This window comes from Boleophthalmus pectinirostris, unplaced genomic scaffold (assembly GCF_026225935.1).
Source record: "Boleophthalmus pectinirostris isolate CB_2022bp ecotype Guang Dong unplaced genomic scaffold, ASM2622593v1 HiC_scaffold_5, whole genome shotgun sequence".
Lineage (NCBI taxonomy): Eukaryota > Metazoa > Chordata > Actinopteri > Gobiiformes > Gobiidae > Boleophthalmus > Boleophthalmus pectinirostris.
The window spans coordinates 14,659,939-14,684,850 of NW_026571404.1; the positions used below are offsets into that span (position 1 = coordinate 14,659,939).

At 39.2% G+C, this 24,912-nt stretch overlaps 1 protein-coding gene across 4 annotated transcripts in view; it reads right to left on the bottom strand.

The window, feature by feature from the left end:
• Positions 1-10,451: 10,451 nt before the first annotated feature.
• The window catches only part of fgfr2 (fibroblast growth factor receptor 2), a 59,049-nt gene continuing 44,588 nt past the window's right edge, over positions 10,452-24,912 (bottom strand). For all 4 annotated transcript variants that reach the window (XM_055162644.1, XM_055162643.1, XM_020933558.2 and 1 more), the window contains 7 exons: positions 23,947-24,057; positions 23,181-23,371; positions 21,983-22,105; positions 19,755-19,825; positions 16,597-16,734; positions 15,967-16,072; positions 10,452-12,515 (listed from right to left, as the gene is read on the bottom strand). In XM_055162644.1, coding sequence (XP_055018619.1) covers positions 12,351-12,515; positions 15,967-16,072; positions 16,597-16,734; positions 19,755-19,825; positions 21,983-22,105; positions 23,181-23,371; positions 23,947-24,057 — 905 coding nt within the window. In that variant the 3' untranslated portion in view covers positions 10,452-12,350. The remainder of the gene's footprint in view (positions 12,516-15,966; positions 16,073-16,596; positions 16,735-19,754; positions 19,826-21,982; positions 22,106-23,180; positions 23,372-23,946; positions 24,058-24,912) is intronic.

A 24,912-nucleotide genomic window follows, 5' to 3' on the forward strand; every position in this document is an offset into this window, starting at 1 on the left:
TTTGCAAGTTTGTTATACTGTGTGTCACTCCAGGCAAACCTGTGACCTCCATGTAGACAAACAGCACACTCTTCTCTAGAAAAAGGTACACTGTGTACCTTTTAAGCATTTTTAATGAATTAACATGTAACTTTTAATAGAAAGCACATAACAACCTAAATGTGATTCCTATATTTTCTGATCCTCTAGTTTGGCAGTAACTATACTAATTATACTATGTTAACCATGTCAGTAGGAGCTATTGGTCATTATCATTTTAGTAATACCTGCAAAAATATGGTAACTGAGTAAGAGCATAGCAGTTTTCACATACTATATCCCAGAGTATCATTTTGGAGTAGTACTTTTAACTGACTAGAGCATTCTAAAGCCAATTGTTCCATATCCAGTAGAGCAGTGCAGGTGAGCTGAGGTGTTCATGTTATTTGTGCCCCCTGTGTGATTTACTCCCCTCATCCGTCACCACGGAGCTGTCATGAAATCGTTTGTCATCCATTGAAAACATGCCACCATCAGTTTAGAGTGTGCCAGCACCCGCAGCTGAGTATGCACCCCTATGGACACAAATCTTTTATTTGACGTAAAGTCAAATAAAAGAGGTGTGTCATAGTTCTTCAGGGGTTTTTTTTAGAATCATTTTTATTTTAATATTAATTTTATTTTGGCTGTTTGGTTTTGTGTATTTGAATACTAGTGTTTTGAATAGGTTTAGTCTAATGTAAAAGATTAAGAGTTATGGTGCAGCATATCGAATGTACAGTCAGTTTTACATATTGTGGTATATTGCTGTGATATTAATAATGGCATTAATCTTACCTTTCATGGTCTGATGTGTGGAGTATAGTAAGAATGTTTTTTCAGGCACATCAGGAAATCAGGAACAAAACAATTTATGATAATTAAGTTTAAACAATCCAGGCAATGCAATCATATGAGACAAGCAGGAGGTTTATTCTTTTCCAGAACAGTTCCATAGTGCACCTTTAAAACCATATCTGTCCATGAATTTGAAGAACTTGGGGCCAACATTTAACTACCTCTTAATTTCTCATTTCATTATAGAAAAAGATCGTCGGTTATAGCTTGTGATGCATTTTGTATCAAATTTATCCACAGACATTTGATAAAATTAATCTCCACATTTCACATTTTGAAACTACAACAATCCAAACTTCTCTTTTTGCTTTTCCCTCCACTTCAGGTTCTCCTTCCCTCCAATCCTCTCTCCCTCCCCCTCCTTCTCCTCTCATACTTCTCGTCTACACACCATTCAAATGTGGTCTCTGGGGAGCCATATCTCTCCTGCTCTGGCCTCCTGCACTGTTTCAATTAGACACCGTTTATGGGCACTCGAGTTTTTTTTAAGACTCTTTTATTAGCCCAGCGCTATGTTGACTGTGCGCAGTAACAGTATTGGAGTGGTTAGCGTCTCTTGTGTGTAAATAGCAATATATCTCCATAGAACGTACAGGGGCCAGACTTTTCACTATCCGAGCTGCGATTACTGCCATCTTTCTGTCCTCCTGTCACTAAAATATTACTCTCTGGATCATTTTGAATTTGCGTGAGGGAAGAGCTGTGCATATTGGAGAACTTGGCTTTTGTAGAATTTTGAGACGTAGTACAAGGAGACAACATCTGATTCACGGTTTTCCCAGCACACAGAGCTATAAACTATAGATTGGATTCGTGAGACTTCTTTCACATGCACAACTCAAGGTATAAATATGAGAAGAGCAGTAAAATGTCTGGAAGATGGTTGAAATAGTGAAACAACTCAGATAATGCAAAACCAGAAGCAAAACATTCACCAGCAGGATTGAGTACTCTACCTTACTTTACCCTACTGTTATATGTGCACTGAGAGAAAATGAAAAGATGATTTCAACAAGATGTCTTCTCAGTTAGTGTCCAACTTTTTTCCATAAAAACAGTTTGAAAATGTGTCAAGGCTTAGACTATTCAATTGCACTAAATAAGTTGCAGTGTATTTGTTATGTCTGAACGTTGAAAAAAGTAAAAGGTAATTTTTTATAGAATCTCTTGCTTTTTGATTGTTTTTTAGGAACTAGAGTCTGATAAGTGCTGTAGTAGTGTGTCTTGCTTGAGGACACAACAATACAATATTTAACAGTGTGACAAGGGTTTGAACCTTGACACTTTTTAGTAGTAGATGAACTGCTGTATGTACCTCCTACTGTTACCCCTGCCCCTCAAAAAGTCACTGACCCATTCCCAGTTGAAACCACTATTTTAGGAAAAAAGTGAAATTATCCCATGCAGTGGAAAAGACTTTGATGTTTGGACTAACATCCCAAAACCACATCAAACTTTACAGCTTTGGACGTCACTCATGACATCATCAGTGTGAGACAGGACAGCGAGGACGGGGGTAAACGGTGGGCGTATGTGATTGGCATTTCTGGGCACAGGGGCACAATGACTCAGTATTTTTACAGCACACCCAGAGCTGAGGACAAGCCAGGAGAATAAAGTATAAAAACTCAACAGCTAATAGGGTTACTTGTCATTCGTGTCATTACACAGGGCAGTGTTTTTCACACCTCAAACTTGAAATATGGCATCATCAGCCATTTTGGATGTTCTAGCTCTTAAGTTTTAGCCAGGCTGGCGTCACCTAGTGCCTCCATCCAATTTAGTTTCTCATCAGCAATTAGGTCAGGAATCGGAATACACTAGAAGGTCTGCAAGAACCCCAGAAGTTGTAGACCGCGCACCGGCCAATCAGAGAAGAGCTGTGAAGCCATGACGTCAAACTCAAGCACCTGTCTGGGTCCCTTTTGTGGTACAACACAACAGTAAACAAAATGGTTGAGATGGATGTAGATGAAGCCATACATTCTGTGTTGGCAACGATTCCCGAGATCGAGGATTTAAAGCCAAAATAAAGAGAATGTTTGTTGAATTTTATCAATGGGAAAGACATTATTGCCCTTCTTCCTTCGGGACGTGGCACATTACATACATCATCACCAAATAGCAGCGATTGGTTAAATATAAAAAGTACTTGCCTACCGTTGAGTGAACGAATCCTAACGCTGCCAGGTCAGACGGTTTCCACGAAGTGAAACCGGCTGATGAATCAGGCTGCTTACGTTAAGGAGTAGTAAGTAAGTAGTAAAAATAAAACTTATTTTGACATAATAGGCTGACAAACATTGTTGGTTATTTCAAAATTAGAACCTGATTTCAAAATTTTTACTTTTTAGCCTAAATTTTGCTGATAATAAGGCATATCTTTCAAAATGCATTAAAATTGATGTCTGAATTTCCAATATTTTCATAATAAATATTGTATTGCACTTAGTACCATATCAAAGTACAAGGATTCCTTTCATCTTAAAAAATAAATTTAAGCTTAAATCTACTCAGACTGATTGTTGTAATGGTATCGGGTCACTCATTGCTAAACAATAGAAGGCAGTACACATTGTATTACATTACCTCCCTTCTGGTGATTTCAACAGCAGTGATCTACTGTTCTGCACTTGAAACTTGTGCTTACTGAACAAACAAAAGCAGTCTAACTCTCAAACATGTGATTGTGTAAAATCTGGCAACCTCTGGCATCTTTTTCTAAACAATTTTATCGCATTTTCCACCATCCACTCTCCAACCTGTTACTTTAAACTCTACAGCACTGCAAACCTTGCACAAACAAAGCAGCCTTATAAAGTAACTGAGTGAAATGTACAAATTACAGCATGTACGGGAGACAATTGCACCAGTTCAGATTGTTTATTAGATTCAGAGGGAGACCAACCCCACTCTCATGACTTCTACATCCTCACGCGCAGAAAAAGACCTCATCAAAGTGGATCCCTCTTGCACCAGGGCTGTGACCTGCTGCTGAACCAGTCATTACCACTATGCTCAACTGTAATGCTAGTGATCAGGAACGTGACATAGTTCAACATGGTACTGACTGAGCAAAGGTTTAGTCAGGTGTGTAAATATACATGTATGGTGTTTTTGAACATTTGAAAATGACAATTGGACAAAAGCCCCAGGCAAATACATTTCTGATCTTTACTGAATACAGACATGTATTTCTCTAAGAATACAAATTGACAACACTAAATTTAGTTACACTTAGTTAAATGTTTGATGTGGGCATTTTTTGATCGATGACCAGCACTGTGGAGTTTCGGTTGCTAGTTAAAGGTAAATTGCTTTGTAATCATTATTATATCATTCAATACAAGCTACACAATAAAGGCTAGATCAGATAGAGGACTGAGTCACTGCCACAATGTTCTGGTAAACACAGAGAACAAATTCCAGGAGTCATATCAGGCCGGGTGCTGACCAAATCGACTGAGGGTGCATTAATTGTATGCGCCTAAAATGAAGGTTCACACTATTGTAAATGAAGTTGCAGTGCACTCTTTTGCACCCCTATGGAGCTCAGGTCTGAATCAAAACCAGAAACATCTGGCTGTGAAGTGCCAGTGCCAAACACTGAGCCACTGTGATGTTGCACAAGAACAGGATTGGTTAAATCTAGCTGTCGCTCACTCAGAGCCTGACAGAGTAAGAAAACCAGAGAAAAAATGTGTGTGTTTGAACAGACAGCTGCATTAAATAGAGAAATGGTGAATCACTGTATGACAATAAGACCAAAAGAGCATATTATCACAGGGAATAGATCATGATTCGATTTTCAATCTCCCTGCATTGTTGAGTTCAAGTTTGAGAACAATGTCTTTTCTTCAGTGGGGTAGGCCTGTAGTAGTAGTAGTAGTGCCTATAATGCCTATAATAGCTATAATCTCTAATTTTGTAAATAAAATGCTTCTCAATTCTGTTTAAATCATGTTTTGACCTGATTGGCCAGTAGAGGGGGCTTCACTGAAAAATCTACTTTTCACTTTGAAATAATATTTGCAGAAGATGAAGTGACTCTGAGGGGAGAGAAAGTTCAGACTTAAGCCCTGCCTATGGAGGTCACTTAGCAGCTTTGTTAAGACTACCTCCAACTCCACCCCCAGCGCAGGACCCCTCTCTCCCTCACCCTTTACCCCAACTCAGTGTGTGCTGCTGGGGGCTTATCTGCTCTGGATGTGGGCTCCTTCGACTCTCACAAAGCCCCGTGTTGACATTCCAGAGGACCAAGCCTTATGCAAACACACCAGGCCCCACCAGATGGCTAAGCAAGGGAGGACAGTGTTAAGACCAAGGAGGGAACCAAAGGCCAGGAAGGAACAACAAGATCAGAAAATAAATGAGCTCAAATCAAATACAATGTCAGAATACCCCAGAAGTCGTGGTCAACAGATGGTCCAGTGTTGTGTCTTTGATCAAATCTGCTGTCCTTTGCTTCTTGTTTGTCCCCTTGCAGACCATACATAGTTTTTTCTTTTCTGTCCTGCAGTCACTGGCCTCTCCCACCAAAGTCAATCAAAGCTAATATTTGGGGGTCACCAGGTTAATCTCCAGAGCATTTGAAAACCATGGAGAAAAGTCCTCCAAATGAGAAACTGGTTGAGAGATTTGTGAGACTGTGGGTCATGTTTACCTATAGGCTAGAAACTTATTAAACACATACCATTTTTACTATTACCCACTGCTTTTCCAAATTACAATGCACTTATATGCAAGGACTATTGAGGTTTATGATATGCGTGTCTCTCTGAATTGTTGTACACATTATCAGTTTGGAATGGTGATCAGAAAACTCTGAAAATCATGATCTATTTGAATCTAATTGTTCGCAGAACAAGACAAAAAAATTAAGCCTTTGTCACATCCAGTTGAGAGAAAAGCACAACTTTTCCTGTCCACAGATGCACAAAGCTCTTACCTTTTGCACGCTTTTCACAAACAAAATAGTCTATGTTGACTCTAAAATAGGCTGAAGTACATCTGTCTGTATCGCCATGTTTGTTTTGTTTGTTTGGGCACTTCGCCTTTGGCTTCCGCATAAACCTCAATGCTGCTCTGTGATTGGTCGCCCACCACCTTTCGGGCCCTATCTTACCAGCGGACACATGCCAAGCTGAGCACGAGTTGGTGAACTCACAAATACCATGAGAATCCATTTTGCTCTGTGAGGTTATGCTTTGACCACACGTGTTATTTTACAAAGGAGTCTATTTCAACAGCTTGGTCTGCAGGCCTTGCCCACTTCTAAGTTAATTGCACTTTTTGTGTGATTTTGAAGCCGTTGTGTGTGGTGTCACAATGTATGCTGTATTAGAATCCCCCCAAATAGAAATGTCAAAATAAATATGGTAACTAATAATTGCTATAATTACATATTTGACATAATATTAAGGTGATGAACATACCCAAAATCTACTTCATTTACATCAGCGCATCAATCAATGGTAAGTAAGTTGAAAATCAATAGTAAGTAAGTAAAAAATGAAATGTGCAAGCTTCCATAAACAAAATGTCAGTATAGTGGCGGCCCATCATACTGTATAGTACTTTAAACTTGTACACTTACTTGTTAAACATTGCATTAGTAGTGATAGGAATCCTGTGATTATCTGGGAACTACACGTGATTTTTACTCCGTCATTGCTTAAAACCTATAGTTTTTTCTTCCTTGATGACTCTTGGTAGCTTTACGTGTAAATAATGTGTTCTTTAGCATTAGGCAGGATTTACCAGGCTTGGACTTGTTCAGTATAAACATTCACGTAAGACGTTTTGAGTTTTTCCCGCTGTAGACTTGTCCCCTCTTGTCTCCGGATCCCGCAAAGAGGCTTGGAGCAAGAAGTTCGTCCCAAAAAACATTCCTCTTTTTCCATACAATCGGATTGCACTGGAGCAGAGAGAGGAGAGAGAGTGGTAGTGTACTGCATACACCCTTATTAACTATGGGGGAAGCCGGATATGTACTTTTATCACTAGGCCTGTGTATTGTGCTCAGGGCTGAAGGGGGAGTGACAAGAGGAGGGCAAATAAAAGATTAGCTTGTTCTATCTTCTCGACATGCCCGCTGATGTGTGTGCATGCCTCTATGACACGAATACAGGCTCAGGTTACTTTCTTTATTTACAGTTACAATAAACAGCCTGCACTGTGAGATTGGAGCTGGAAAGAGCTTGGTCTGTACACTTTTGGTTTGGAATCTGGCAATGGAAACTTCAAGATAATGGTGCATTTTTAGATCGGAGACTTTAAGATATCAGCCAGGCCTTCTCCAACTCAGCAAAAATATAAAACTAGAGGTTACATTTTGCAGTCAATTAGAAGCTACTAGTATTTTATTTAGCAAGTTTTCATTATTTAACATAGTTTTCCTTCTGAGCCGAGTGTCTGACAGAGTGGCAGCAGGTCACAGTACCTCCTGGAAATTTTCCGAAACCTTCACTCTTTTTTTATTTGACACCAGTCTCTTGCTATTTTTGCTACTTATTGGCCTGAGCCAGTAACAGAGTAATTGGCGAGGGCTTTTGTTCTTTGCCCATTTCTTCTTATAATTTTTTGCTCAGTAGGAAATCATATTTTTCACCCCCTGAACATGGAAGGAAAGTCCCCAAATCAGATTATGAAATCTAATACAACTAAACACTATAGTATAGAGCCTCCTACCATAGACATGAAATTGCTTTAATTTTGAATTTATTATTACCATTTATATTTTGTTCTTTTGGTATTGTAATATATTTTGATGTGTGAGCCACTGTGTCCAGATAATTTCCCTTGTGGATCAATTAAATTTGTCTAAAGGCCGTCACACACTACAGGAGAATTTGCTTGATTTTGGCTGCAATTTGCTTCTCCCGCAGTTCGACGAGGTGTGACCCAACTTTGTGTCTTCGTGTGTGATTTTGAAGCCGCTGTGTGTGGTGTCAGTGTGATTCTGTGCTACTCTGTCAGATCGTAACCACCAAACATCAGCAACAGTACGGTAGCAGCCAATAAAACAGAGTGTCAGGGGCAGATGGAGTGACTGACACAGAGACACAAGATACAAACGCAAAAAATAGTGAAAATAATGAGAAGACTTTATTATTCACCTCCTCTCGTAAAGATGTACATTTAAATGTAGCATCTCATCCATATTATCCATAAAATTTGCCCTCTGCAAATAATAACACCCACTTCACTAAAAAACACTATTAATCCAGTTTGAAGCGTTCTTTAAAAATAAAAAAGCAAGGTGTATATCCACGCAGATCAGGGTGAAGCTGCAGATTAGCGATAGTGACTCTTGTGTACTTAATCGCCAACCTTCTGTGCATTAGAAATCATGTATCTGAAGTGTTGCATCACATTCCACAAATAAAAATAACACAGTTTTGTCTTGCATCTAAACTAGAAGTACAATGCTCTGATTTTTGAACACTCAAGAGTCCCAAAGTAAGTTGTTTTACTCTAGACAGGAAACAGCTGACGCGATCACGCTCACAACTTTGTAGTACACAGCCATATGCCGCAGTAGTCTTTGTGATCGGAGATTAAAATCTCATAAGATTCTCCTCATGTCTGTGGTTTGCAGTTTTTGTTGCACATTTAAAAATCATTTAAGGCTGAAAAGTCCTGTAGTGTGTGCCGGCTTTAAGTCTTTCAAAGTTAGCAAAATATTACTGCATTCTACCATTGTGTCCTTGGGCAACACACTTCACCAACCTGGCTGCTGGTCTAGGAATGAATATGGTGTGTGTGATTAGTAGTTGTAGAAGCCAGGAGCAGCCACAATTCCATCTATGAGTCCCAGGGCAGCTGTGGCTAGTTCAGTAATATACTATTTTCTGACAATACTGGGAAAAGTATTAATCCATATCAACATTATAGGACTGTGAGAAGCTCAGGGATCAGCCTCTTGCTGCTTTTGATGCTAAACAATTTATGCATCTAAAATCTGTCTTCCTGAAGATGTTCAAGTCTAGACTCAAAGCGTTTTATTTACCTGTGCAAATGACAGGAAGGATTTTATCTGCAGTCAGTCATCTATAATGATTTTTTGATATTTTCTTAGACTTGTTTGCTTTGATCATTTGTATCCTTTTTGATCTGTAAAAGCTCTATAAATAAACTTGCCTCGTCTAAACAACAACTATATTAAAATTCAATGTTTGATGACTTTGAGCAGTGGAGCGTGGCACGATTTGAGTTGCTGAGGCCACATCTGTGACTGTCACTCTAGTGCCTCTCTGCATTAGATCAGCTTCAATTTACTTACTAATAACTCACCCCACTACCATGTGCTTACTCCGCTGGATTAAATCTATACTGATAACAGACTGGGGAATCAATCAGGCCATTTTAGTCTGGCGGCAGCGATCACAACCACACTCAAATCGACTTGTATCCAGTGAGAGCAAGGATAATGAGCAAGACACCACACTGCAATCTCTGACTTCTCAAATCCAATGATTATGGGGCAGTTTCTTATCTGATGCTTTCATTGGTTTATAATACATTTGCTTTTTAGTCATTTGTTTTTTTTTCTGGCTCGTGATACTTGTCAGGTGTAGTCAGTGACCATAGTGGAAGATTAATCTGTTTTTATTCATGTTTTAAATCATGGTGGCCTTTGAAACTAAATACTTTATTTACTAGACCTTTAGTCATTTGGTCGATTAATTGGTTGAATGGTGTTTCAGTTGACCAAAGTTTGTGTTAGTCAACTTACCCTTTTATTTAGATTATATGGATTTAAATGGGACAACAGCAGAAAGGAAATGTTAGTGAGTGAGTTTGCTCACTCACTAACTCACTCGCTTTTTTTTGTATTTATATGTAAAAAGACAGAATAAACTCACAAATGTAATCTGTCTTTATATGAATACATCGTTTCCTAGTACCATAAGTAGTTGTTTGGACACATGGAGTCTTGTGAGTGCAAACAGATATGTTGAGATGCGTAATACATTTGAGATCGTTAGCCACACCTCCTTTTTAATCAAGTAATCAATTGGCAGGACATGTCTGTAATCAACAAAGAATTACCATTACATTCCTGTTATTTTCTATTATAAACACATTGGGTACAAACCATTTACTTCCCATTGATCCTGAATTGGAATTTGGTACTGTCACAAAGATTTATGCTGCCTCTGTCCAGAATATAAATCAGTTGATCAGTGCCGAGTTCTTTCTAATCACTGTTTAGTTTATAATAAATTTTGTAGAAGTGTGAGAAAAAAAAGGCTAATAGTAATAATGGTGAGTTTGGTATTTGCACCCCTAAACCCAATTTTAAGAAATATATTATTCTACACTCCCTGTGGACCTGTTCTCTGTGTCATATTAATTTGAGATATAGTGGAAAATCCCTCTCTTTGCAGTAAAGAATAGTGTTATAAAACATAGTATTGTATTTTCTAACCAGCACTGACAGCTTTGATATCTCCACCCAGAACACATGCATGAGAAAGGAATAGTAATGCTGAAAGATGCTGTAGCTGTAACATACAGTATGCGGTGCTTATTGTCATTGAAAATTAAAGAGACATTGAAAACAATGGATTTTCCATTATTTATTTTGCATGTGGCATGAACACTTGCAAAAACCAAAACATTTTATCCTTGGTCCAGTAAAAAACAACATTTCAATTATTTAATACTTTGTTTTCAGCTTTCAATTCTGTCAAGTAAAATTTTGGAGTCTATTTTTAGTCTACAAGAGCTAGAAGAAGTAACCAAAATTGTTGTTTATTTCCAAACTGTATATAAATCCAGAAATCTGACTCTTTCCTAAAGTTAGCAAAGACGTCTGGATAGAAATGGTATCAACATCTACATACAAAAGGGATTAGCTGACTATAAAATGTACAGTTTGTAAAATTTTAACTTAAAATTCACATTCATATATAAAAATTACAAAACCTGGATCTTTCAAACCCACTAAAAATAGCTTTTCTGTTACTGCTGAAAGATCATTTTAAATTACCATAAAATTTCATGGATTATTTCTGTATTACAACCATTATTAATGCCATACTCTCTTTCATAATCTTTTGTTTTTTTCTCTTTTTTCATATTTATTTAAAAACAACATAAGTCAATAAATTAACGTGCTACCTCAGTCCCTGAAAAGCCAATACTCCACTGTGTTACTGAGAGAGAGTTAAACAGATATGTGTGGCCATAGACAGTAGAAATTATAATGGACCAAGAGACTATGAAGGTACAGCTGGCTCCTATAGGCTCCCATTCAAAAATATAAACATTGTAACTCTATATACATTCACCACTTCGCTTTTGGAGGTTTATGTGTTGCTAATTATTCATTTTTAATTTAGCAGCTGATTCCCCACTGCTAAATGGGAGACAAAATCTATAACAACTTGCTGCTTGCTTCAATATTATACTTAAAACTGAGGGTCTCAACTGGTAATTATCATTTTTAGACTCTTTAAATTTATTTATAACAACCTATAGTATGTGGCATGTGTATTTTAATGTTAAATGAACATTGGCTTCAACCTCACCAGTCGAGAATCACAGTTTTAAAGCATATTGAAGAGCATACATTCGATTTAGCTAAAAATAAATAGCTAAATGTTATAAATGCTATATGTTCTTTAGGTAGTACCATTAGTGCCACTAGTTACTTAAGTACCTGTATTTGTGACACTTTCCCAAACATTTTTTTTTAAATATGGCATGGATTTCCACACCAACTCCCCCCCACTCCCATTCCATGTACATTATAAGCCCCATAGTTTCTTAGTCTCCATTTGTACTGTCTATGTTTTGAGTGCATGTGTGCATGAAACAGAAATATAGGACACATCCATTAGCGTACCTTGGTTGGTGAGGGTTGTGGTTATTTTGGAGTCCATACAAAAAATAATTCATGTAAATATATAATATATATATTTTTACATATTTGAATATATTTACAAATATACCCAGCACTATACATTATACTGATTTGTTTTTCTCCAGAATAATTGGAAGGGTTCATATAAAGAATGTAAAAAGAAATGCGTCAATATTACAAAATAAACATATCTCCTATTCCTCTGCTTTGTTAGTCGAAGTTTTCTTTTAGTCCATTTTCCTATCTGTAATCTAGTCCATTGTTTACAAGTTCACATTGGTCCGTACATACATTCCTCCAAGGGCAGAAATAACAGTCTTGGAATGGCAGCCTGCGAGGTTGGTTCAATGTTCAAAATACCAAACACCCCAAAACTTGAGAACTTGAAGCCTTGAACTTGATGAAAGTGTAGGATTTTGCGAGAAGCTTTCGTCCATTCAGTCTTTCAGCAAAAATCCATAATTTAAGACCACTTTTGACCCCATCTCTAGGTCCATGAGTCTGTTGGGACCGCAGAGGTGTAATAGGAGAACAGGGGTGTTGGTGGAAGTGTCTCGAAGAAGTAGGTTTTGTTGGGGTAGTTAGAAGTCTTAATTTTTTTTCATGTTTTGACGTTCCCGTTGATGTGCTGGTATTTGGGGAGGCAGGGCTCGTCCGGTGATGGATCGTGAGAAAACACAGAGTCGTCACCAGAGGAACACGAGCTGCGAGTGTCCGGGAAACTGGGGGAATACTGCTCTGTCGGGGTGCACAGGTCCAGGTACTCCTACAACAACAACACAAGAGGAATTTGTTTAGAGACAAAGCTTAGAGAGGTGCAAGGAATCAATCACAGATAATCACGTTGTAACTGAGTTGATTTTTGGGGAGGAGGTAGCTTGCCTTTAATCTTCTGAGATAACTTGTACAGCTTTTAAGACAGTCAGAACTAACAAAAGTTGGTGCAAACTGTATTTTAAAGATTTATATTGCAGTGGAAGCCATTTGGTCTGGCCCAGAGTTGTTAACAGTTATAAAAGATAAGATAACATTTATGTGTCTCATTAAGGGGAAATTCCAGTTGATTCACGTGTTAAAGGAACACTATGTCACATTTCTGAAGGGAGTTCCACCACCTGCTTTTCTCAACAGAAACGTGCAACTTCGCCTGGGATTTTTCAATTTCATTTCTCTCCAGCGACTAGGTCAGGAATCGGAATACACTAGATGGTTCGCAAAAACTCTGGAAGTGCAAGTTCGGGCACCAGCCAATCAGCAAAGAGTCATATATTCTGTGTTGGCAACAATTCCCAATATCTATGATTTCAAGCCGGAACAAAGAGAATGTTTGGTGAATTTTATCAAGGGGAAAGACGTTATTGCCCTTCTTCCTACGGGATTTGAGAAACTCTTAATATACCAGTTAGCCCCGTTAGTGGCACATTACATACGTCACGACCAAGTAGCGGTGATTGCTTCAATGAAAGAAGTACCCGCCTACGATTGAGCGAACAAATTCTAACGCTGCGAGGCCAGACGGTTTCTACGAAGTGAAACTGGCTGATGAATCAGGCTAGGGATGTTTCACAGTATGGCATTAAGTTTACTGTATCTGTCTCTGTGGGGACAAGCAGGTGACACCACCAGACCAAGTTATAAGCCATAACTGTACAGAGGCAATCCCGCTCACAGTAGATATGCATGTTTTTCAATAAAAATCTGTCAGCAACTCAATAGATGCACATAGATTTATTGCTATACAGTGGAACGTCCGGGCAAAGCAGTAAAGTCTCCATAGAGACAAGCAAGTAGCAGAGGAGAAATGTTACATAGTGCATAGATCGTAACTAAGCTTCTATAAACACAACTGATATGGGATTTACTGAAGAAACTTGGCCTTTTCAAACACAACTACAGACTCTGCCAAGGGCACAACAACAATATGAACTGGCTGCAACTGCTAAAATTTCACTAGTGCCACTTCAGCCACAGACACCATAGACTCATGTTTTTATTGCTGGTTCTTGTAATTGGGTGTTTTTGCCATGTAACAGTTCTTTACCTTCAGTACAAACTTCCCACCTCTGCAGAAATGACCCATGGAAAGAATGTCAGTTATTGGAGAACGAACATAGTGCACTAAACCCAAGTCAACACAGACAGGGGCTTTCCAGAAGAGGCTGAGACCAGCAGAGTAAAGATGTATCACCTTCATTATTATATTTTTCTAAACCACATCACCCTGGAAGGATTTATGAAAAGGAGCAGAACAAATAATCTCTAACTGGATACTGTATGAAAATATTTGCAAGAATAATAGGCAAGGAATTGATGGCTAGACAGCAGCATGGTCCAAGCTGGCTTAGTGAAAGATTTTGGAAAAAGTCTAGGGCGGATTTTAATGTGTGTCTACTCTTCATTTATCACTGTGCAGTTTAGATTAGATCATGTGAATTTGGTTTATTTTTACTTTCCAGTGATTTTAAGTATAGCGGCTCTACACTTTTGGCCTTTTCTGTATCTTATTTTTCCCACAGTTCGTCAAGTCTTAAAGATGCACTATGTAACTTTTCTGGTGGAAGTTCTGCCCCCTTCTTGTCTCCATGGATATGCTTTTGCTTCGCCTAGAATGCTAGAATGTTCCGCAGTAGAGCATTCAACTTGCATATCTATTGTTTATTCCATTACAGGTGTTTTAAGCCGTTATTACTGTGAGAGGGGGATTGCCTCATCATAGATCTGATCTGTAATTTGGCTTAGTGCTGCTTTTCTCCATGGAGATACATACGATAAAGTTAATGTCATACTATAGAACATTCTACAACGGGGGTCTCCAACCTTTTTCTTCTGCTGAGCTACCGTTACAAAATGAAAATGCCAAAGAGCGAGAAACTGAGAAAGTATAAAAGCCATGGTGAGTCTTAGATGGGGTACAGTTAGAAGTTTATAAAACATAAACCATTATCCATTTGTTAGTGCAGAAGTTAGGCATCAAAATGATAAATTTAAAATGGTAAATAATCAGATTTTATTTATTAAGAACAATACGTATAATTCAGAATTCCCTTGGCGAGCTACTTGGAAGGGGGTGGAGAGTTACTGGTAGCTTCCATGCTACAGGTTGCAGACCCCTGTTCTACAATGATATCTACTTGGCAGTAGGTGTTGGCCCCTCCATAGAAAAGTTACATAGTGCATCTTTAATCTTAATTCTTGGGCTATAAAGGTAAAATAGAAAACTTTATGAAAATGCTTCCATGTGTATTAGAACAACAAAGAAATGCGATTTATTGACTCCATTTGAGAAAAGTACCATTCAAACATGGCGTCATCCGTCTAAAGATCAATCCGAACGCAGTTCTGACATGTTGCAAATACTGAAACTGGCAGCTCAAAACGGACCGTACCACAAAAATGAGGATGAAGAAAGACGAGCAATCCCAAAATCCTGGCACTAATCTATGAGGCTGGTGTGACGGCTTTCATGTAGACACCCTCTTTCCTTCTGTTCTTTCATGGGTGTTATTAGTGCACGTTTTGAAAAAGTTTTTGGGGTTTTCTAGAAAATGAGCACTAGCTGGCTTCTATTTTCCCAGCTCAACAAGAACAGGCTCACATTACTGCGGACCTCCACATCTGCCAGCGGTTTGGGGCAGAGACGCACAGGGGAGGAGGGAGGAAAAAATGCTGCTTTATTACATTTCAAAAGTTCAAACTCCAAGTTGGGCTTTTTTGGCATAAATTCACAAAGTTCCCTTTTCCAAAACAGACTAGTCTTGACAGCTTTCCACATAGACAGCCTCTTTTCAGGCCTTTTTGCGGATATCACACTAGACAGGATTGAATGGAAAAGCACAGCCATTATAGGAAGGGAATCATGGTGGTGATGATTGGGCAATTTTAATAGGCCACAGCCGCCACACTGGGCCCAAATTAAATTGTTAGGCCGAGTTTTGGTCAATACTGAGGCCTTTGGTTGGCGACTCGCGCTCTTAAAACTTTCAACAATATTGTGCAGGAACCTCCACGCACTGGCACCCGTTCCATTTAGATTGGACTGTGAGCATGGTCTGCATAGGAATGTAGCATATTCCATTTTATTGTTATGAAATGTTGGGACCCCATTTGCCAGGAAATTATAGCTCGGCCGACCACCCTGAATGGTTTCAAGATGGAAAATTGAGCGCTTTTGTTGCTCTTTTGCAGTGAGCGTGCAGAGGAGCGAGAGCTGTGCCCACCTCGTTGGTGTTTAGGGTTAAGATCCGATCCAGATCCTCCACGAGCTGCTTGAAGGTGGGTCTCTGGGAGGAGATGGCGTGCCAGCAGTCTTTCATCATCATGTACCTGTAGGAGACATTACATAAGTTAGACAAACGAAAAGAAAATTCTGTAAATCTATTCAGTATTACACTTGTGTATGACCTGAAATGGCTTTAGTTTGAAATCCCGCTAAGCGATATGCTGCTCTACTTTCTGCCCACTGTTATTCTCTTGGTCTCATTATAGTCATCAACATTATCCTGTGGTTTTCAAAATTTCCATGATAAGTACCACTGCATACAATATTTGACCTTCAAGGACCAGACTGGATTTGACTTAGTCTTAATCATGACTATAGCAGGAATTATTTTGGCCTAAACCAGGATTAGACCATGACAAACTGGGTGTAAACCAGGTTTTAAACCAGGGCAGCACCCAAACGTATTGCAAAACTGAAATAATAAGTCAGACCAATATAAAACCCTCTGAACTAAGACCTCATTATAAATACTAGCTTTCATCATAGCCAGTTGCACCAATAAAGTTGGTCTGTGTATAAGAAACGTTGTGTCAGAAACATTTAGTGAAATGTTTAAGCACAGACGTACAGCTCATTGGTGCAGTTGCCGGGCTTGTCCATGCGATGTCCCTCTTTTAGTAACTTGAAGAGCTCTTCGACGGGGATGCCCGGGTAAGGGGAACCACCGAGGGTGAAGATTTCCCACATCAGCACCCCAAATGACCAGCTGGGGAGGCAAACAGAAATGGTGCATTAGTATGTGCTATCCTTCTGTGTAGGAAAGTAAAACTCAATAGACTGATCAACACAGATTTTGTTTACATGTTGAGTCGGTGTACCCCTGTGAGATGCTCCATTACTTCCTATGTTATTACAGTTGCATATTTTTTCCTATGTAATTTTCCACTGTGGGTGCTGATTCCTTCAATCCAGAGCTGAGTGATATGACAAAAACAATTTAGAGCTATCACAATTTTGTATTCAATTTCATTTTGTTACTATAAATTCCTGATCAAGAAGACAAACCTTTTTTTTTTTTAACATGTTTTTATTGACAAAGAATTGGCTGTAGACTAAGGTCAGTTTGTCCCTTTTGTAAAAAAAAAAAAAAAATGCAGTGTGAAACTTTTTGAAAAGAGATATAAAAAAAATCATTTGAATAACTGAAAATGACTCTTCTAGATGAAAATATTTGAATAAAAAGCATAGTGTATCTTTGAACCACTATATCGTTTACATTAGCGGCTCTGGCCTGTAGTGCTCAACAATGTCCCTGCAGTGGTGTCAATGGCTTCTTTCTGCAGTTGGGCGGCTTGTGGCACGGACCCACTCACTTTGGCCCAGGGGTCAATGCTGTCTTTTGTTGCCTCTCTGGACACTTACACAGACTGACATTGTCCTTTCTCACCACACCAAAACAAACAGCGGACCACCCAGCAGAAACAAAAGGCCGAAGATGACTTTAACTACTTCCTTGTGGTTTTATATCTCCCTCCACTTGCGCACAAAGCCCGTATTATAACCTACAAGGAAATGTATACACTGTACGCCACACCCTGAAGTTGTCCGTATAGGCACGCAGCCATAGAGAACCAGTTTTTATCAGTTCTTCTATCTATTGACACAAGCAGATTTGTTCCCGGTTCCCTATCTTGGAGTAGTATCTTTTGTTGACACACTTGGATCGCCTTTCCGTCCCAAATTAGCGCTTGTCAACTTGTGGACATTTGCGTTTGACTGCATCCAAGCTTGACTCCGCAAACAAACGCGCATACCGACACGTTCTGGGTCACATTGAATGGACCTTGCTTTTGTATTTTGTGCTTTAAACCTGCCTAAAGACACCGTAAGCTCTGGTAGATCGATACAAAGAGGTGACCTAATTTTCTGGTTTACTTACACAACATCTTGCTCGCATTGATTAAAAGCTATATGAATATAAACATCAGAACCAAATGTCAATACACATGCACGACTTTTATGGCGTAATATAATTTTATTGTCTTACTGCACTGCCCACATCCAGTCTCGACCATTACCGGTACTAAGCTAACCACATCTCCATCCCTTGGGCCTATTCGTCAAACTGGCCTGCATTGGAATTCATGTATTCATTTAATCTGATGTCATGTATGGATTGCTTGCACTGCTGTGTTGCGTGGAGGATGCAGCCTACTTCTCTAACACCCTTTTCTCATGCATTCATATGTTATAGTATGAGGACCCAATTACTAAAAGTGAAATGATGAAATTAGCTAACAGAAGTGGTTGCGGGATCATACTATCGATTATAACCAAGGCAAAGGGCATCGCAAGTGTGTTCGTTATGTATGCCCAAACACGCACATTGAGACACTTGTTTGTGGTAAGAGCCATGCCTATCTGCGCGCCTAGCAGGACGAAATCTGTTTACTCTGCTACTGCTGTTCTATGACTCATTCGCGCACCCAAGCCCCTTTCCCAGGGGTCACCGTGCGAAGCATTTATCTAATTGCCACATACACTTTCTGCTGCCAGTGTCTGCAGCACCAACTTCAAACAGCGCTGTCAAAACACATGAGACTCAAATGTTAAAAAGAGGGACGCGTTGCCTTTGTACTGTTTTTAGAGGAAGTGGGGGGGAAAGGACAGACAGAGACGGGTCAGCAATCCACGTAGTCCAAGAAGAAAGACGCCGAAATGAAATGGGAGGGGGAATGTTTTGATCAGAGATTGGTCTGACAATACGCAGCGCCACATGTTCAAAGTATTACTGAATCTTGGTGAAGAGTGCAGAGAGGGGCTTGCAGGGGGTAAAAGAGAAAGTTTAGGTCTATCCGTACTGGAGGGCCAAAGCTTTGTTGTACATTCAAACATCCATGGAGGCAAAGAGAAGGGGAGACTTCCGAGCCAGGATCCAGGATGGAGGGGTTATTCGTGGGGAGGAGGTGCTGCCGAACCCCTGCTCCTTCCAGAGCCCTTTGAAGCCGTTCAGATTAGTAACACGGCATTGGCTCCAAGTCTAGCGTGAAATCCTCACTTTTGCTGCTGACCGGCCAGTCCTGGTTCTTTGTAACTCGCCACCCCCAACTACCACTCACCAGTACAACACCAAAACACCTAACCAAGCCTCAAAAACAAGTCCAGTTAACTAATGATGTGAAATGTATCTTAAGCTGCCTAGAAACAAAAATATAAGGCCCTTATGAGGTAACATTGAGAATCTCTGTCCAATTTAAATATACTTGGGTTTCAGCTTCCTGTTATCCATGCATCCAGAATGATGAAAAAATAGGACTGCCACAGTGATGAACAATAAACAACTAAACATAATATATTCTGAAGGGAAAAAGTCCTCAAAATGTTGCATATTCATGGGTTTCAGCCTCCTGTTGGAACTTTTTTAGCACTCTTTCCCATTCAAAGGATATTTTGTTAAGATAAGTTGTTACTCGCTATGGCGACAGTCCTAATTTTTCATCATTATGAGACCCATGGAGACAGCATTCTTCTCATAACCACACGGACATGTTTTATTTGTATTATTTACTATTGGTAATATATCCCAGTGATGCTTTCCACTACAGTGTAAATAGACTTGAATGTTAGTTCTGGCCAAATGTGCATGCTCTAATTGGCTGTTGTCTCTTGCTTATCAACACACAACTCCAAAATACAGGATCAAATTGCTCTCATGTTGATATCCCAATGCTTTCTGGTAAAAAATAAATATATTTTAGGTTGAAAAAATACATTTTAGATACTTACACGTCACTCTGGTGTGTGTAGACACGATCAAAAAGTGCTTCAGGAGCCATCCATTTTACTGGTAGACGACCCTGCGGAGACAAATAAAGGACAAAGGTCAAATCAGATCAACTAGAATCGCCTACAAGTCCTTTCTGTTTCTGCTAAAATCAGCATGTTAAAATCCAGTTAAGATCTCATTGCTTCTCCAAAGCCCGATAAGTGAGAGCTGTTTGGGGAATAGGGTTCTGCTGCATCTGTCTGCATGGAGGATTTCCCATAGGAACATTTACATTGTTAAAGCCACAGAGCCGATAAACAGGTCATAGATAACAGCGGGTTTATCTGTGTTTGCTGCAGTCGAGACGCTAAACACCACTGACTGGACGACCTTGGTCAGTATCAGAATAGTAGCTTAATGGATGCTCTAATCTAATCAGCGAGCATGTTGTAGAAAATAAAGTTGTAGCAGTCAAACAAATGTTCCTGTGAAGTGGGTCTATTTTTGTAATACAGTTTTCTTAAGGTGTTTTTTTCATTTAAATTTAAATTGTGTTTCCTTATTGAACCTAAATCATTTATCTAGGTAAGAATTTGATATTGTATGTGCTTGTTTAATGAGATGTTAAGTAAACTTTGTTATTTAAAGAGGAAATATGCAACTTTTCTGGTGGCGCTTCTGCCTCTTGATTCTCTCCATGGAGATGTTATTACGTTCCTTGGATTGTTTCACAGTAATGCATTAAATTTGTTGTCTATTTCCACTGAGACAAGCTGCTGATGCCAAGTTACGAGCCAGATCTGCAGAGAGACCTCATATCTAGAAGTATGGGTTATTTACTACTTTCAAATGAGTCATTCAACTCTATCTAGTGCCCCAGTGTACCTGCTATAGATCATAATTTATTTCTATGCTTCCAAACTGACATCTTCACTCTTCTAGCTTGATTAATTACATCACAACTGCATAATATAAAATCATCTGGAAAGTTTGCACGCTATTGCACGCCATTTATCCCATGCTCATAATTCTGGAGTTGTCCCGTGATTGAACAAAGACGAACCAACAAAAGCCGCTCTGTGTAAATTAGTTTCGGCGTCAGATCACTGTTATTGTCGTAATCATCAGCTCCATCAGCATCACGCTCTATTGTTGCCCATGTTGTTGTTCTCAGCGAGATTGTGCATGCTACGGGAGGCAACCATGCATACCAAATTAGGATGCGCTACCAATGCAGATTTGCCTTGCTTTGCTGCGCTGTGGGAACGAGAAAGACGCCACTACTGGGCCACTTTAGAAATGTCAATTATGTTTAGCTGCTCTCTCCCTCTCTTTGCCCAAGCTCTTAGTCTTTTTAGCTAATTGTATAAGTGGTGATGAAGCTAAAGGAACAAGGGAGTGAGGGATAAACAGTCCACATTCACAAGGCTTCATGGGAACTTGAGGTTTCTGCCAAAGGATCAGCCAAGATGGAGAGCAGAGGGAACGGAGGGCATTGGACAAAGAATGGTTCCAATCTGAACAATTATTTAAGAGCATTTTAAAGTACAACTGTTTAAGGGGCTGCTATGACGTATGCCGTATTGTTGTGTTGCCTATCTATTCTAATTGTGTGTGTGTTATTGTTTATGTATTTTAACCTTACTTTGCAAGCAACAGGTATCTAGAGTTGCAAAGGTTACAAATTACAGGACGTTTTTTGCCCATATAAACCTAATAATTGTTAGCCTGATTCATCAGCCGGTTTCACTTCGTAGAAACTGTCTGACCTCTCAGTGACCTCTCAGTGTTAGAATTTGTTCACTCGACGGTAGGCAGGTACTTTTTTCACCTAACCAATTCCTTTTCCTAAATCCCATAGGAAGAAGGGCAATAACGTCTTTCCCCTTGATAAAATTCACCAAACATTCTCTTTGTTTCGGCTTTAAATCCTTGATCTCAGGAATCGTTACCAACACAGAATGTATGGCTCTTCTCTGATTGGCTGGTGCCCGAACTCACACTTGTGGGGGTTTTGTGACTGTCTAGTGTATTCTGATTCCTGGCCTAATCACTGGAGAGAAATGAAACTGAGCGGTGGCACTAGGTGGGGCCAGCCTGGCTAATTAATTGTACCAATCACTCAAAATATTGTGTATTCATGAACAAGAAGAATAACAGTAGACTGACAAAAACGTCAGCTGGAATCATTTTAAGTGCATTTCTAATCTCTAATGTAATTTGTGTTGGCAATATGCTGAGTACTTACATTTGTTGTCTTTTTATAGTAGTCGATATTGTGCACATCCCGGGCCAAGCCAAAGTCTGCGATCTTCATGACATTGCTTTCTGTTACGAGAACGTTCCTGGCCGCCAAGTCTCTGTGTATACACTAAAGGGAGGAAAAACAATAAGGTTAAACGTTACCATGGAAATATCGGTCTGTTTTCCTTCATATAGGTATAAATCACGTTTGAAAACAGCTGTGAGCTCCAGGAAAAATGTTTATGATGCAAGCCACCAACTCATCACATGTCCATTCTGCAACCTGAAGTTACAATGACTTCACTGACTAACATGTTGAGATAGGTAGGAATTCCTGGCATATTTTCAGCATACAGTAAGCACAGCCGAACGCGCATGTGTGCTTATGTGTTGCGTGTTCATATTGTCGCATTCCTCAGCAAAATACAATAGACAACATGACTGCCCCCCCCATTGTGAAAACTGTCTAATGCTACTACCACACAGAGGGGCTTTTGTAGTCCGATGGGGAACAATAGCAAAGATGGGCAGGAGGTTAGGGTGTTGTTTTCTTATGTGAAATCAACATGGGGAAAAGATTTTGGGTGGGAGGAGTAGCAGTGGCAGAGTGGTTAGCCTCTCTGTGGAAATAGTTCCTGACAAATAAAGAATAAAGAAAGAAAATGTGGAAATTCTGATGAGATAACAGCGAAACTAGATTAATAAATAAATGAACAATACTGTGTACTAATAAGAAGTCGTCAACACTCATCTCTGAATATTTCCAGTTCGCTTAGTTGAAAATGCACAAAACATGTTGAATTTTTTTTTTTCTATAGGCAACTACAAATGTATTTATAAAGTAAAGTACAGTATGTGTCCTGCTGACTCATGAATTCACACTCTGTCCTTTGAGCTCCAGTTTAGTCCTTATGTAGACCTGGTTTGTTCTTGTCCTTGTACTGATTTAGTCCTTAGTGAAAGTTTGGTTCTGGATTTAGTCTCAGCATGAGTCTAAATATAAAAATGACGCATTTTAATCAACCTATTGAGCAGTTGTTGAAGTGAATAGTGGTTTTTACATCCTCCAATTTTAGACTTAGACTTAGACGAACTTTATTGATCCAAAAGCGAAATTATTTGGACACATTAGCTCACACATCACAATATATTATAATAACAAAAAGCAAGAATATAAACGGTAATAATAATCTCTTTCTTACTTTCTGTGATGCTAGGTACTCCATGCCACGGGCCACCTGATAAGTGCAGGACACGAGGTCTTTGAAGGTGAGCTGTTCGTCTGAGACTCGGGCGATGTCGTAGGAGTACTCCATCCCGGGAGGCCGGCGGGCTCTCAGGTACTCTCGGAGGTTTCCTTTAGAGGCATATTCCACTATCACGTACAGAGGGCCTAAATGGGACACAACACAATGTTAATACCACCATTAAGATTCTATAATGCTGTCCCTATTGTGAAGAAATTGCGCAAATTATTTCAATGGAGTGCACGAACAATAAACTCTGTAAGCTTCTAGGATCACACCTCTTAGGCTACACGAACGACAACAACATTGGGACTTAACTGTGACTCGACTAGAAACTAAACTTGGACTGGAACAGGACTAACCAGGACCAAGCAGGACCAAACCAAGTCCACATCAGTACTACAAACGGCTCAAACAAATGTGTACAATTTCACTGTTTCTCAATTTACCAACTGAAATGGAAGAAATTGGACAGATGTACAGAAGTTTGTGTTTAATATTCTTCTCAATAGTTATTTTTGGTTGCAGTTTAATTTACAGAATTGAGATATGGTTGGTATTTTATAACTAAACGTGTGTTTATGTTAACTAATCATAGAACTAGTTATTCTACTTTATTTCATGGCAATATGAGGGACACCTAACCTGGAATGAAGGCTAAAAATCATTGTCCCACATCATTTATATTACAGTTTACTATTACGTAAATGGATTCCTTTACCATCTTGTGTGCATGCCCCTAGAAGATTGATGATGTTCTTATGCTTTCCAATCATCTTCATCATCTCCATCTCTGAGACCAGGTCCGACAGGTCCTTTTCTGTGGCATCATCTACAAAACAAAGATATAGATATTTAGAAGGATAATTAGACATAACATTAAACAAACTAGCTTTAATCTGATCACCCTTTAACCCACGGACAGAGCACTTTGTCAGACATCACCCTGTTTTGGAGGTGCCTGATTAAGTGTGGTTGACAGACATTGCAGGCTAAAGTTTCACGCTCACACAAACTACAGAGGACAGCTTTCAGCACTGAGGGCAGAGCAGCAGGAATTAAAGATGCTCAATCTAGATTCATTATCTTCTGGCTCTTTTCAGGAACTCAAAATGGCATCCCATGAATGTCTGCCTAAGAAAAGCAAACAGTAAGATGACCTAGTTTTACTTAGTAAAGTCTGTTCTTATCGGTTCTTATCAAAAACTTTAATACAAGTTTGGGTAGATCTGCTGGGAACATTAGCTCGAGTTACTCCTTGTCTTGGTATGTTTTTTGTTTTTTTTTACTTTTGCCATTTCTATCAGTCTATGTATTTGAGCACAATGTCTCTGTATTCTACTTATATAAATAAATATCTATAATAAATCTCAAGAGTTCTGAGACAAATAGTGTTATGTGCTAGCACCAGAGTTGCTGTAGTCGCAGAGGTCGTTGTTGTTGATTTTAATGGGATTTAAGTTGGAATATAAAAAATAGGTTGTAATTGTTGTATTAGGAAATTAATATAACCTATGATGGATTTGCATAATATTCTACAGGTACTATAATTAATTATAGAGCTTTACTGGCAAGATGTGCACAGTGTCCATAGAGATGCATTAGCAAAACAAACTAAAAAGGTAAACAAAAGAGTCATGGAACAAATCCAAGATACTGGATCACCACTGGTTCATAAATTTATCAC